The 12,431-nt window shown below is 26.8% G+C and overlaps 3 protein-coding genes across 3 annotated transcripts; all 3 read right to left on the reverse strand.

The window, feature by feature from the left end:
- Positions 1-1,967: 1,967 nt before the first annotated feature.
- LOC122506531 lies at positions 1,968-4,740 on the reverse strand. Its single transcript, XM_043618766.1, has 5 exons — positions 4,083-4,740; positions 3,658-3,947; positions 2,406-2,474; positions 2,213-2,308; positions 1,968-2,132 (listed from the first exon to the last, which is right to left on the reverse strand). The coding sequence occupies exons 1-5, from the start codon at positions 4,738-4,740 to the stop codon at positions 2,088-2,090; spliced, it is 1,158 nt and encodes a 385-aa protein (XP_043474701.1). The 3' UTR covers positions 1,968-2,087.
- Positions 4,741-5,118: 378 nt separating this feature from the next.
- On the reverse strand, positions 5,119-6,598 carry LOC122506532 (gustatory receptor for sugar taste 43a-like). The gene is made up of 5 exons (XM_043618767.1): positions 6,568-6,598; positions 5,520-5,770; positions 5,392-5,460; positions 5,232-5,324; positions 5,119-5,160 (listed from the first exon to the last, which is right to left on the reverse strand). The coding sequence occupies exons 1-5, from the start codon at positions 6,596-6,598 to the stop codon at positions 5,119-5,121; spliced, it is 486 nt and encodes a 161-aa protein (XP_043474702.1).
- A 634-nt stretch (positions 6,599-7,232) lies between these two features.
- LOC122506533 lies at positions 7,233-9,028 on the reverse strand. Its single transcript, XM_043618768.1, has 5 exons — positions 8,389-9,028; positions 8,014-8,303; positions 7,839-7,907; positions 7,478-7,570; positions 7,233-7,310 (listed from the first exon to the last, which is right to left on the reverse strand). Exons 1-5 carry the CDS (start codon positions 9,026-9,028, stop codon positions 7,269-7,271), a joined length of 1,134 nt encoding a protein of 377 aa, XP_043474703.1. The 3' UTR covers positions 7,233-7,268.
- Between the last annotated feature and the right edge of the window lie 3,403 nt (positions 9,029-12,431).

The raw sequence follows: 12,431 nt of genomic DNA on the forward strand, positions 1-12,431 counted from the left end.
GTATGAGACTATAGGAAATTTTTGATATTTATAAAAATACTTTGAGTTCCACAAACAAAATTTTTAGACAGAAATGCTTATTTTAGATAAATTAGACGATTATTTAATGGGACACTGAGCGTGTAATACTTTGTGGGTTCTAAAACTTCAGTATCGTCCTAATAATATGACAAGATAGGTAGTAATTATTCCCGCTATCTGAAACGAGAGAAATTAAATTACAAAATAAAATTCAATTAGTAAATAAATAGTCTTTGTTTATAAGTGTAAAATCAAAATTGATAATTTACAGAAAGTAGTAATTGAAGATCAACATTAAATAGACCAAAAGCTGCTGTGAAATTGAAGGACTTGTTGAGAAAGTAGTGTCGAATGAACGAAGTCTCCTAATAATAAAGAAGATAGAAACAATTATTCTTTTAACCAGAAACTATAATAAATTCCAGTAATTCTACTTTCTAGACAATGACTCTATTAATAGAATTAAAATTCAATTAATTAATAATTACATAATTTAATTTTTTAATTTTCACAAATCTTACAAGAAAATATGCTTACTATTTTTTCATTTTGCTGATGCCTTTGATAATATCTAGGAGAAAAAATAGTCGAAGATAATTCATTGACCTGGAGAAAAGAAATTTCCATTAATATATTTAAAATAACGAGTAAAAAATTAAACTACCTGTCATGCATCTGATGAAGGATATGAGATAAATTATTCTAATTATTGTACAGCTTACTTCCTCAGCAGTAATATGACAGACAACTGCGAGAGACGTTAATAGCGTTGAAAAATGTATCAAAAAAAGAATTTCCCTTAAATCGGTGTAAAAAAATCTGACAGTGTTCAGAATAAAAAAGATATAAATTCTTGAGATTATGTTAAAGCTTATAGATGATATCCACAGGAACAATTGAATTGAATAAAACGAATTTAAATCTTCAATTCCAGATGTTAATTCATCGTGAATTAACCATAAATCTCGAAAATTACACAATTTAATATCAAGTTGTTCACTATCAGGAAACTCTGTTTAAAATATAAATAAAATTTAGAAGCTAAAAGCCTCAAAAGGGTTAGTGATCATTTTGTAAATATGAGAGAAACAAACCTTTTGCGAAACAGGAATTAAAGTATCGAAATCTCCTTCGAATAATAATGACAATTATTAAAAACTTCAAAATACCAAATGTCATGGCAAGAAAGAGTGTGAGATAAATAAGAGCAATTAGTCCATCATCATTGTCGAACAAATACGAAAGTGATGCCAAAAATAAATATAAGATCAAATTTCCAAAAATTACAATCCATGTAATTACTACAAATTTTGTTCCTATTTCTTCAAAGTTTAGCAATTTTTCATAATATTCTATATTGTTTAAACAATTCTGTAACTTTTTGTCCCAATAAATGCAGAGAAGAGCGTCCACACACGTAGTTGTGAGCATAATCATTATTCTTGCAATTGTAAGTGCCTTTAAATTAAAATCTATTTCTTGATTGTAAACAACTTTTGTACGTAAACAAATAATGTAGATATAGTAGATTATAATTATTCCCGAGTATATCGTTCCTGCTTGCGATATTGAAATTTTTCTACTTGATATTGTGTAGGGTGCCAATCCAAATAATCGAGAAATATAGAGAATTGATTTTAGATTACGAACTGTATTCCTTTCGGCTCGCCTTTTGGTGACTTCACTATGACACAATTGATTTTTAATTCTTTTCTTTTTAACTTCCATATTTATAGTATGAAATTGTAATTAAATTGTTGCTTTGTTAACTTGAAGTACAAACTGTTCACAAATTGCTTCGTTTAGAGTGAAATCCAAAATTAAGGATTGATGACAACATGAATAATAAATATCTCAAATTGTCCATTAAAGTTTTTTTTTTGAAATAAAATTCCTTAATTAGCCATCAACGTGGTAAATAAATTAGTATCATAAACGACGTCAAATAATCGATTTTTTTCACACTTCCTTCTTTTAGCACTTAACAAATAATTAATTAATTTTGCACACTACTTTATTCTTTAAAAAAATTTATCATACACTACAAGGTAAATGAAAAAATTGTCTCAGTGTAGTAGGATTACAAAATACGTGGTCACTGCTCCCGCTATCTGGAGATAAAAAAAACTTTTTTATCTTCACGAACGTATTCGAAGCAATCTTTTATTTAAGTTTAAAATTAATGACTTACAGTCAGAAGTAACTGAAGATCAACAGCAAATAGTCCAAAGGCTGCTGTAAATTTAAAGGAATAATTGTGAAAGTAGTATCCAACATTTGAAATGTCCTAGAAAAGAAGAATTTAAAACATTTTAAACATTTGAATATTTTTTGTTTTCACTTTTTGAAATTTAACATGAATTTGAAGATTATTTTCTACTTACATTTTTCATATTTTGGGCATGTCTTTGATAGCATTTAGGTGAGAACATAATTGACGATATTTTGTTAGCCTGCAAACGAATGTTAGATTACATTCTTTTCAATAATTTGTAAACATCTTCAAAAAATCTTATTTTTAAAAGTTACATATATCCTTAAAAGTTACATATTTCTTTAAACCTTACATATTTCTTCAGTGTTATAATTCTTCCTTAAAAGTTGCATATTTCTTCAGTGTTATAACACTGAAGAAATATGTATATCCTTAATAGTTACATATTTCTTCACTGAAGAAATATGTTTATCTTTAAACATTACATATTTCTTCACTAAAGAAATATGTATATCTTTAAACCTTACATATTTCTTAAGTGTTTTAACACTTTCTTCAGTGTTACAACACTGAAGAAATATGTATATCCTTAAAATGTTACATATTTCTTCACTGAAGAACTATGTTTATCTTTAAACATTACATATTTCTTCACTGAAGAAATATGTATATCTTTAAACCTTTCATATTTCTTCAGTGTTATAATTCTTCCTTAAAAGTTGCATATTTCTTCAGTGTTATAACACTGAAGAAATATGTTTATCTTTAAACATTACATATTTCTTCACTGAAGAAATATGTTTATCTTTAAACATTACATATTTCTTCACTGAAGAAATATGTGTATCTTTAAACCTTACATATTTCTTCAGTGTTTTAACACTTCCTTAAAAGTTTGATATTTCTTCAGTGTTACAACACTGAAGAAATATGTATATCCTTAACAGTTACATATTTTTTCAGTGTTATAACACTGAAGAAATATGTATATCTTTAAACCTTACATATTTCTTCAGTGTTACAACACTTCCTTAATAGTTATATATTTCTTCAGTATTATAATTCTTCCTTAAAAGTTGCATATTTCTTCAGTGTTATGACACTGAAGAAATATGTATATCTTTAAACATTACATATTTCTTCACTGAAGAAATATGTATATCTTTAAACCTTACATATTTCTTCAGTGTTTTAACACTTCCTTAAAAGTTTGATATTTCTTCAGTGTAACAACACTGAAGAAATATGTATATCCTTAAAAGTTACATATTTCTTCAGTGTTATAACACTGAAGAAATATGTATATCTTTAAATGTTACATATTTCTTCAGTGTTTTAACACTGAAGAAATATGTATAATAGAATATACATGAATATACACTGAAGAAATATGCAACTTTTAAGAAATTAATTATACCTACTTCCTTAGCAGTTATCTGACAGATTATGGTTAGTGCTGTTAATATTAAAATGTAATATATCAAGAAAAGTATTTCTCTCAAATCATTGTAAAAATATCTGATAGTTTTTATAATAAAAAGTTGATAATTTCTTGATAATATATTAAAAGTTATAGCCGATATCCACAGGAGCATTGGAATCGAGTACAGAGAATTTAAATCATCCATTGCTGAAGCTAATTGATCATGAAGCAAACATAGTTCTTGAAAGTTAGATTTCTTAACATTGACCTTTTCACCCGCAGAAGAATCTGTTTCAAATAAATATGATTTACAATCTGAATTAGGTTAGATTTTTTAAATCAGATAGAAGTTTATAAATTTAGAAATAACTATGTTTAAAATTGGTTCTTATTTGTAGTCATATGAAAATTAATTGTACTAACCTTCTGTTAAATTTAGATTGAGATTTCGAAACATTTTGCGAATGACAATCACAAATAGTAGGAATTTCAAAATACTGAACGTTATAGCAGGAAAAATTGTGATATCAATAAGAGCAACTAGGCCCCTGTCATTATCGTAGAGGTATGACATGATTGCCATAAAAAGATAAAAACTCATAGTTACAATCGATAGAGTCCAACTTATCACTACAATGAGGTTTGATCCTTTTTTATCAGATTTAAACACTTTTTCATAAGACCAAATATTTTCTAAACAATTTTGGAATTTTTGATCCCAATGAATGCAGAGGATTGCATCAGCACATATAGTTAGAACCAAAAATGTAATTCTTGCAAGCGTAAGTATTTTTAATTTCACATCTATATTTTGACTATAAACAACTTTTAAACGTGCGCTAATAACACAAAGATAGTAAATTACAATAACTCCCGAATATATAACTCCAGTCTGGGATTTAGAAATAGAAGTACTTGATATTGTGTAGGGTGCGACTCCAAATAGTCGACAAATAAAAAGAATGGGTTTCAGGTCTCGAATCGTACTTTCTTTAATTGAATGAAAATACTTAGATTTAACGTTTTCTTTGTTTACATTAGAATTTATTACTGATACATTTGTTTCTATCTTGTGATTCATTTTTACACTATCATAGTTTATACATAAGTTTGAAAAGGTTTGTCTATTCACATAAAGCTAGTGATGACTAAAATATTTCTCATTAGTGCAACCCCAAAGAGAAATCTAATGACAAATGAATATTTAATATTTCTAAAAATGTACCTTATTTTTACTCATAAACTTTTCATATATATGAATACCTAGATGAACCCCTTAAATAAATCCTAAACGTTTATTGACAGAGCATATATCCTCAGTTAGAGAGCGAAACAATTTTCTCTACCACAAATATTTTAATTGTAATTTTTAAAGCTTTACTTTTTTGTAATGTATTTCTTAGGAATGGAGTTATTCATATTTAATAAAAGGAAAATTTAAATTAAAAAAAAGGAAAAGTTACATTAATATTACTAAATACGTAGTTATTCCACTAGCTATCTGAAAATGATAATTGGCTATTAGTAGCGAACGTTACAAATACAAAAATATGTATAGAAAAAAAGACTTACTGCCATCAGCAAGGGAAGATTAACATTAAATAGTCCACAGGCAGAAAAATTGAAAGGATTAAATAGAAAATATTGTCCAATTGAGAATATCATCTAAAAGCAGAAGCGAACAATCATCATTAAAATTCTACATCATAAAAATGTTGATATAGATTATTACCTGCAGTTTTTGTGAATTATCTTTATCGAAATATTCAGGAGAAGTTAAAATTCTTCCCAATTTATTAGCCTAAAGGAAATATTTTTTATTATTTTAAATTTTAATTTATTGCACAAATGCTGACTTACCTCATAAGCAGTAATATGACAAACAACAGTTATAGCTGTTAACAGAATTAGAAATAGTATCGCAAGAAACATTTCTCGACTATTACTATAAATTTCCAAATGACCCTTTAATAGTTCATAAATTTGTAAAATTGAATTCAACGAAAGAATTGATAGCCAAATTAGCAATTGCAATGTATACTTGGAATTTAACAGTTTAGCGGCATTTGTCAAGTATTTATGTCGTCTCCATGCGACTTTAATATAACGACCTAAATTATTTTCTACTTCGAAAATTAAAGACATATCTGAAAAGAAAAAATTATTTTTCATGTATTTTATAATAAGAGAACATTTTTAGACATTCCAGAAATAATCAAATCAATACGGATTTAATTTAGTAAATGAAACACGAATCTAAAGGTGTATAAATTTAATCCTGCGTTGCTTCTACTTTTATAATATTTATACATCATTGAAATTCGAAAATAATTTATTAGTACAAACCGTTTACTAATTTTGAATTAAGCATTCGAAATCTAACAAAAATTATCATTGCAAATGTGAGAAATTTTAAAATTCCAATCATCAGTATCACACAGAATATAAAATATCCAAATGTTCCAAGTATCGGTTTTTTATCCAAAACATACGTTAGGCAAACAATCGCCAGAAGAAATATTAAAATTCCAATAAATATTATCCAATTCCATGTGACGAATCTCGTTGACGAGTTATATCTATTTTTCATTGACATATCAAAGCGACGAATATAATTTAGTAAATTTTTTATTTTCCTGTTCCCATATAAACAGCCAATGCAATCGGTCAATGAGCATAATGCTGTTGATACAACAATTGTAATATAGAGAGTTTTTAATTTTATTTCCCAATCTTCACGTGTGTACATAATAACTCTATCAGTGAATACGTAAATATATAAAGCAAGACACATTGCAGAATAAATTAATCCCTTTTTGCATAATGTCCAGTTTGCATTGTGAATTGAAATTGGTGCAAAGCCAAACAATCGAGCTACTTGTAAAATCAATTTTAATTCTTTCATTACTTTCTCCTCGAGTGGTTGACTTCGAATACATCTTACTTTTCCATAAGAGTTTGAATAGAATTTACTTATTTTTGAATTAAGCATTTTATAAAAATATGCCAATTTTTTCTTGGAATTAAAAAATTTTTTTCTTTGCTAAAATAAAATATTTAGAAATTTATTTACTTTTTATAATTGTATCATTAGATTTTTATTCTCTTTCTTACCTTGTTAGTAAACGTGTAAATTCTTCAGTTTATATTATTTCGAATAAATATTTTCAAATGGGTTACAATTTATTTTGTAGTGTGAAACAAACGAATCGAAAATGCAAAAAAATATTGCAGAAGGAAAATTAAATTGTTGATTAATTCTACGAAATATAATATCTACTCGGTGAGTGTATTATCCATTAGTGGAAATAAATTTAAATGTAAGATAAAAACTCAGTAAAATTTTTATGACTATGAAAGAAAATTAATTAAACTATTCGCAACTTAAATCCCAATATCAATAAAAAAATTAATTAAAAAAAAATTTTTTTTCGTATTCAAAGAGGTGAGTATACAATTTTAGATTACAATATATTTATTTCTGGAGTGAAAAATATTTTTCTTTTAATAATTCAATTGTTTCAAGTAGTATAAATTTTATCGTAGATTACTCAGATCTTGAAATGGAGATTAATTGTGTTTTTCGATATGTAATTAAAATTCTATTTTTTACATTAATATCACTAGGTAGGTTACTATAGCGCTGGCTATCTATAAAAAAACAAAACTTCAAATTAATTTACATAAATATATAAAGCATTCTCAAGAGTAAAATATCACTAAAAGATGAAAAATTAACAAAAAGTAAAAATTATCCTAAAAATTAGTGTATATTTAATTATATATTTTTGAAAAACTAATTTTTTTATGTAACTTACAGTTAACAGTACACCAAGATTAATGTTGAAAAAGTTACACGCTGAGAAATTAAAATCGTTGCATTGAAAGTACTGACCGATTGAAAAAACAATCTGAAATTAAAGGAAAACAAATTTTTTTATTTATAAATGATAGTAAACTCTTCTTCTAAAGTTTATTTTGAAAAAAAATTTATCAACCCATGCGTGAAGTATCCGAAGATTATGTCATAGCCTTAGGTAAGCAAATCAGTAACATGGCAGACAATGGGTTGTGAATGTTGTTTATGGAGTCACATCGACTTTATTCTTGAGAACCTCGTTTTAATTTTCCCACCAATACAAATTTTCGAAAACTATTTTAATTTATAATTCCACTTACCTGTTGATCTTGAAAATTGCATTCCTGACAATATTCAGGAGAAGATAATAATCTACCCATCTGTTTAGCCTGTAATGTAAAAATCATTTCTATATTAAAGAATAAAATATTCTAAACTAAAATTATTATACCTATTTTATAATTTTAATAGTCAAAAAATAATACTAAGTTTCACCTCGGTAGCAGTAAAATGACAGATTGAAGCTAACGCCGTCAATAGTAGTATAAAAAATACAGCCAGTAGCATTTCACGAACATTTTCCTTTGTTGAACGATTGCCTTTTAGTAATTCATAGATTTGCAAAATGGAATTTAAAGATAGAACTGAGAACCAAAGTAAAAGTTGAAAAGAATACTTTGAATTCAACTTCTTTGATGCTTCTATCAAGTATTTATGCTTTTTCCACAAACCATGCCAATTTAGTCTCCTACTTTTCTCCTTAGTGTCAATTAAAAATGTAATATCTAAAAAAATTAAATTTATTATTTTCATTTAAAAATAGTGAACAGTAAATACAAATATAAATATATTTTTGTAGAGAGAACAAACCTTTCTCTAATTTATCATTGAATTCACGAAATCTGATCAAAAGGAGTATAGTGAAGGCTAGAAATTTGAGTATTCCCATAAGCAACACTTCACAAAATACAAAATAAGTAAATGCTCCCAATATTGGTTTTAGATCTATCATATAAGTGAGTACAGATATTGGAAGAAGAAATATGAAGAGTCCGACATGTACTGTCCAAAATAATTTAATGAACATAATTGTCGCTTTATTTCCAGGCTTCATTAATGTATCGAAACGTCTTATATTGTTTACATATGCTTGTAATTTTTTGTTTCCCAATATACAAAAGATGAAATCCATAACAATGCAGCAACCTGTTGCTACTACGATAGTAATATAAAGAAATTTTAATTTATATTCCCATTTTCCATTAATGCACATTATAACTCGGTCAATAAACACATAACTATAGAAGGCAAAACACAGAGCAGAATAGAATAATCCTAGTTTAGTTAAAGTCCACTTGGCATTCTTCACTGTAACTGGGGCAAGTCCAAAGATCCGAGATACTTGTATAACTGGCTCTAATTCCATACACAATCTACCATTACTGTTTTCTTTCGGTAGGTGCTTTATTGTTTGTATTGTAAAAATTCGTGGCGATGTGTTAATAAACATTTTGAAATTGTTCTCATTGACATCGGAGCATCAGAATTAGGACCATACTTCTAAGTATCACTTCTAACTCACTCTATATGGATAGAAACTCTTGATAGAAATGATTTGTAATTTACACAATCGAATGAGTATTTTGTCTCCTGTTGTATACATGGAAAAATTTACCAGAAATGAAAATTAATATTTATATTCCGTTTACATTCCGATAAAATTCATAAATGTTGGAAGAAATGCAACGACATGGTATAGAGAATAAAAAATTAATTTCCATCATATCCGATAGAAATAAAAACCTACTATGGAATATCATCAATAGACTGTGTGGTAAATAAGAATTCCATTAGACATATTAGAATTTTTTCCCAAGACGGTAAATAATTTGATATTAAAAGTACTATATCTCTTCAAGTGGAAATACATATTCGAAGTTACAAAAGTTAAAAATTTCAAATATTAGCACCTGGGGAATATCGGATAGAAACAATTCTAAATTAGTAAATTGGAAATACTTTCCACTGTAGTGTTATAAATTACACTGACCATGAATTTTTTTTTTATTCGATTAAATTTATATTAAAGAGTTCGTATTACATGTACTTTCTCTTATGGAACTAAATTAAAGTACTACCCCCTCACCCATATTTGATGAACTGTTTGATATTAGAAGTAGAACACGTGCCACGTAATTGTTTTAAACAGGTACCTGACATGCGTAGTTCATAAAATTAAAATATATCTATATTATAAACATTAATAAGCTTTTAATAGAAAAATCGTTTTTCCACAATGAATAATTAATTAGTTGTGCACATCGAATTATGAAAAAATTCACTTGAAAATATTTTTATTACAATTTATTTATTACAGTAAAAATTAAATTTCGTCCATTAGGTTAATTTAATATCCGCACTTTGGAACTTCAAAAAAAATTCAGATTTTTCTTATAACAGAAGGTGTCAAAAATAAATTACATCAACGCTATCTCAAAGGCATTCATGTTACCTTTCAATTGGGTGCGTCTGGGAGATGATATAAATCACTTTTTGACAACCGACAACAGTTCGTACTTCATATGATTCTTTAGTCAAGTGAAATTTTTATTTCCAATTTTAGAAATTTTACATACCTATAAAATACATTAAAAACTAAAAGTATAAATTGTGATGCCACTAGAATTAGCCTTAGATTTTTTAAAATTAGAAATTCAATTGTAGATTCAATTACAGAATGATGTACGCGTCCAAAGATTAAAAATTGAAATATGGTCCAATTTGCGGTTAAATCTATCATTGCTTGAAATTAATTTTCATCCTGGTGTAATTAACGCTCATTCGGTGACATTAGTATTATAAGATAAGTCGTCATTGTGCTGGCAACCTTTGAAGAAGAAGAACAAAAAATTGACGTCGAATAAGATACATTTCCTAATTATAATTTAATTACTAAGACCTTCATTACCGTCAATAAAACATTGAGCTCAACATTGAATAATCCAAAAGCCGTAAAATAAAAGGTATTAAAATGAAAGTATTGTCCAATTAAACAGATATCCTGAAATTAAATAAAAAAAAATAAGGATAAAACATTTTACTCCAAACAATATATTTTTATATATTTATTTGTCATCTCTTCCGCTCTAGAATTAAAAAACATTTTTATCTTACCTGCTTTTCAGTTGTAGTAAATCTTTGAAAAAACTTTGGTGATGTTACGAGTTTACCCATCTTATTAGCCTGTGATTAACAAAAATTAGTAATATATTGAAAAATATCATATAATATAAATTCTCTTATGGTTTAAATTTTTTTCAGTTATTCTTACTTCACTTGCAGTCAAATCACAGATTGATGTCACTGACAATAAAAGTAGAATGAAAATGAGTGATATAAGAAAATGATTGGAAACAACAAAGAAGTTACAATTTCTTGAAAAAACGCCAAAAATTTGAAGAACACAAGTAAAAAATATTATGGAAAACCAAATAAGAAGTTTAGTTGAGTAGATGGAGTTCAAAGTTTTTCCAGCTGAGAGTAAATATTCGTGGTGTTGCCACACTTCTCGAAAATGATATTTTCTATTAAAATCCTCTGCAGTCGTTGAAGAATCAAGGTCTGAAAACAATTATAATATCAATAAGATGTTGGTACTTCAATATTATAAAATTCAAATTATTTAGATTTCAAAAGAATTTGTAATTTATACAATCGAAAATTCTTTAGCATGGAAGATGCAGGATGGTAAGTTTTAATATTCCAATTTATTTAGATTTTAAAAGTATTTGTAATTTACACAATCGAACACTGTTTAGCATGGAAGATGCAGGATGGTAGGTTCTAACATTCCAGTTTATTTAGATTTTAAAAGTATTTGTAATTTACACAATCGAAAACTGTTTATCATGGAAGATGCAGGATGGTAAGTTTTAATATTCCAATTTATTTAGATTTTAAAAGTATTTGTAATTTACACAATCGAACAATGTTCAGCTTGGAAGATGCATGATGTTAGGTTTTAATATTCTAGTTTTTTTAGATTTTAAAAGGATTTGTAATATACACAATCGAATAAAGTTTAGCATGAAAGATGCAGGTAACTTTTGAAAGTTTTAAAGAATTATTTATAATAAAAGTACAAACCTTTTTCTACCTTTCCATTAAGATCTTGAAATCTCAAATAAAGAACAATTGCAAAAGCAATGAACTTAAAGACTGCAAGTGACAATGTTGAGCAGAATATTAAAACCGAAGCCGCTGCTAAACCAGGATTATTTTCCAAATTCCATGAAAATATTTCTGTTGTAAATATAATTAGAAAAAATCCTATTAATCCACACCAACTCCAATTAACAAATCTATTTTTAATCCGATTTTCATATCTTGTAGACACATCGTATTGTATAATGTAATTTAAAAATTCTTGATGCTTATTATCGTGGAATACACATGTAAAAGTATCCATAATAACACAGATTGCTGAAGAAATCATTATTAAAATATAAGTTAGTGTTACCTTTAATGGTAGAACTTTAGATAAAAAGATTTGAATTCTTTTAATGTACACATAAAGACATAAACCGAAGAATATTCCCGAATAAATTAGTTTATTTCTAGACCACGTGAAATTTCGTCTATTTATTGAATAAGGTGCAATGCCAAAAATTTGAGACACTTGTAAAATGGGTTTTAGGTCTCGAATTAAATTTTCCTCTGCATTTTGTCGGGCAATATTTTTTAACTTTTTGGTGGTAATTTTTGAAAATGTAACCGAAAAAATATCTTGTTTCGAACTCGACATTTTACTTCTGTGCTATCGTATAGTTGTTCGAAGTAATAGTTTTAGATAAACAGAACTTTGTGTAAACCATTTTATAATGAATTAAGTGGGAAAAAAACTTAATTCTGTT

Source organism: Leptopilina heterotoma, unplaced genomic scaffold (genome assembly GCF_015476425.1).
Source record: "Leptopilina heterotoma isolate Lh14 unplaced genomic scaffold, ASM1547642v1 Lhet_42, whole genome shotgun sequence".
Lineage (NCBI taxonomy): Eukaryota > Metazoa > Arthropoda > Insecta > Hymenoptera > Figitidae > Leptopilina > Leptopilina heterotoma.

What these genes read in the sequence shown, in the direction of transcription:
- LOC122506531 (XM_043618766.1), bottom strand. Translation starts at nt 4,740, where the DNA reads ATGAATCACAAGATAGAAACAAATGTATCAGTAATAAATTCTAATGTA. An exon ending in GTCAGATAACTGCTAAGGAA is followed by an intron (nt 2,475 to 3,657) that starts GTAGGTATAATT and finishes ATTCGTTTGCAG; the next exon opens with GCTAACAAAATATCGTCAAT. An exon ending in ATGCCCAAAATATGAAAAAT is followed by an intron (nt 2,309 to 2,405) that starts GTAAGTAGAAAA and finishes CTTCTTTTCTAG; the next exon opens with GACATTTCAAATGTTGGATA.
- LOC122506532 (XM_043618767.1), bottom strand. Translation starts at nt 6,598, where the DNA reads ATGTATTCGAAGTCAACCACTCGAGGAGAAA. An exon ending in GTCAACCACTCGAGGAGAAA is followed by an intron (nt 5,771 to 6,567) that starts GTAATGAAAGAA and finishes AAAATAATTTAG; the next exon opens with GTCGTTATATTAAAGTCGCA. An exon ending in GTCATATTACTGCTTATGAG is followed by an intron (nt 5,461 to 5,519) that starts GTAAGTCAGCAT and finishes TATTTCCTTTAG; the next exon opens with GCTAATAAATTGGGAAGAAT.
- LOC122506533 (XM_043618768.1), bottom strand. Translation starts at nt 9,028, where the DNA reads ATGTTTATTAACACATCGCCACGAATTTTTACAATACAAACAATAAAG. An exon ending in CAATGATAAATTAGAGAAAG is followed by an intron (nt 8,304 to 8,388) that starts GTTTGTTCTCTC and finishes TAATTTTTTTAG; the next exon opens with ATATTACATTTTTAATTGAC. An exon ending in GCAATTTTCAAGATCAACAG is followed by an intron (nt 7,571 to 7,838) that starts GTAAGTGGAATT and finishes CTTTAATTTCAG; the next exon opens with ATTGTTTTTTCAATCGGTCA.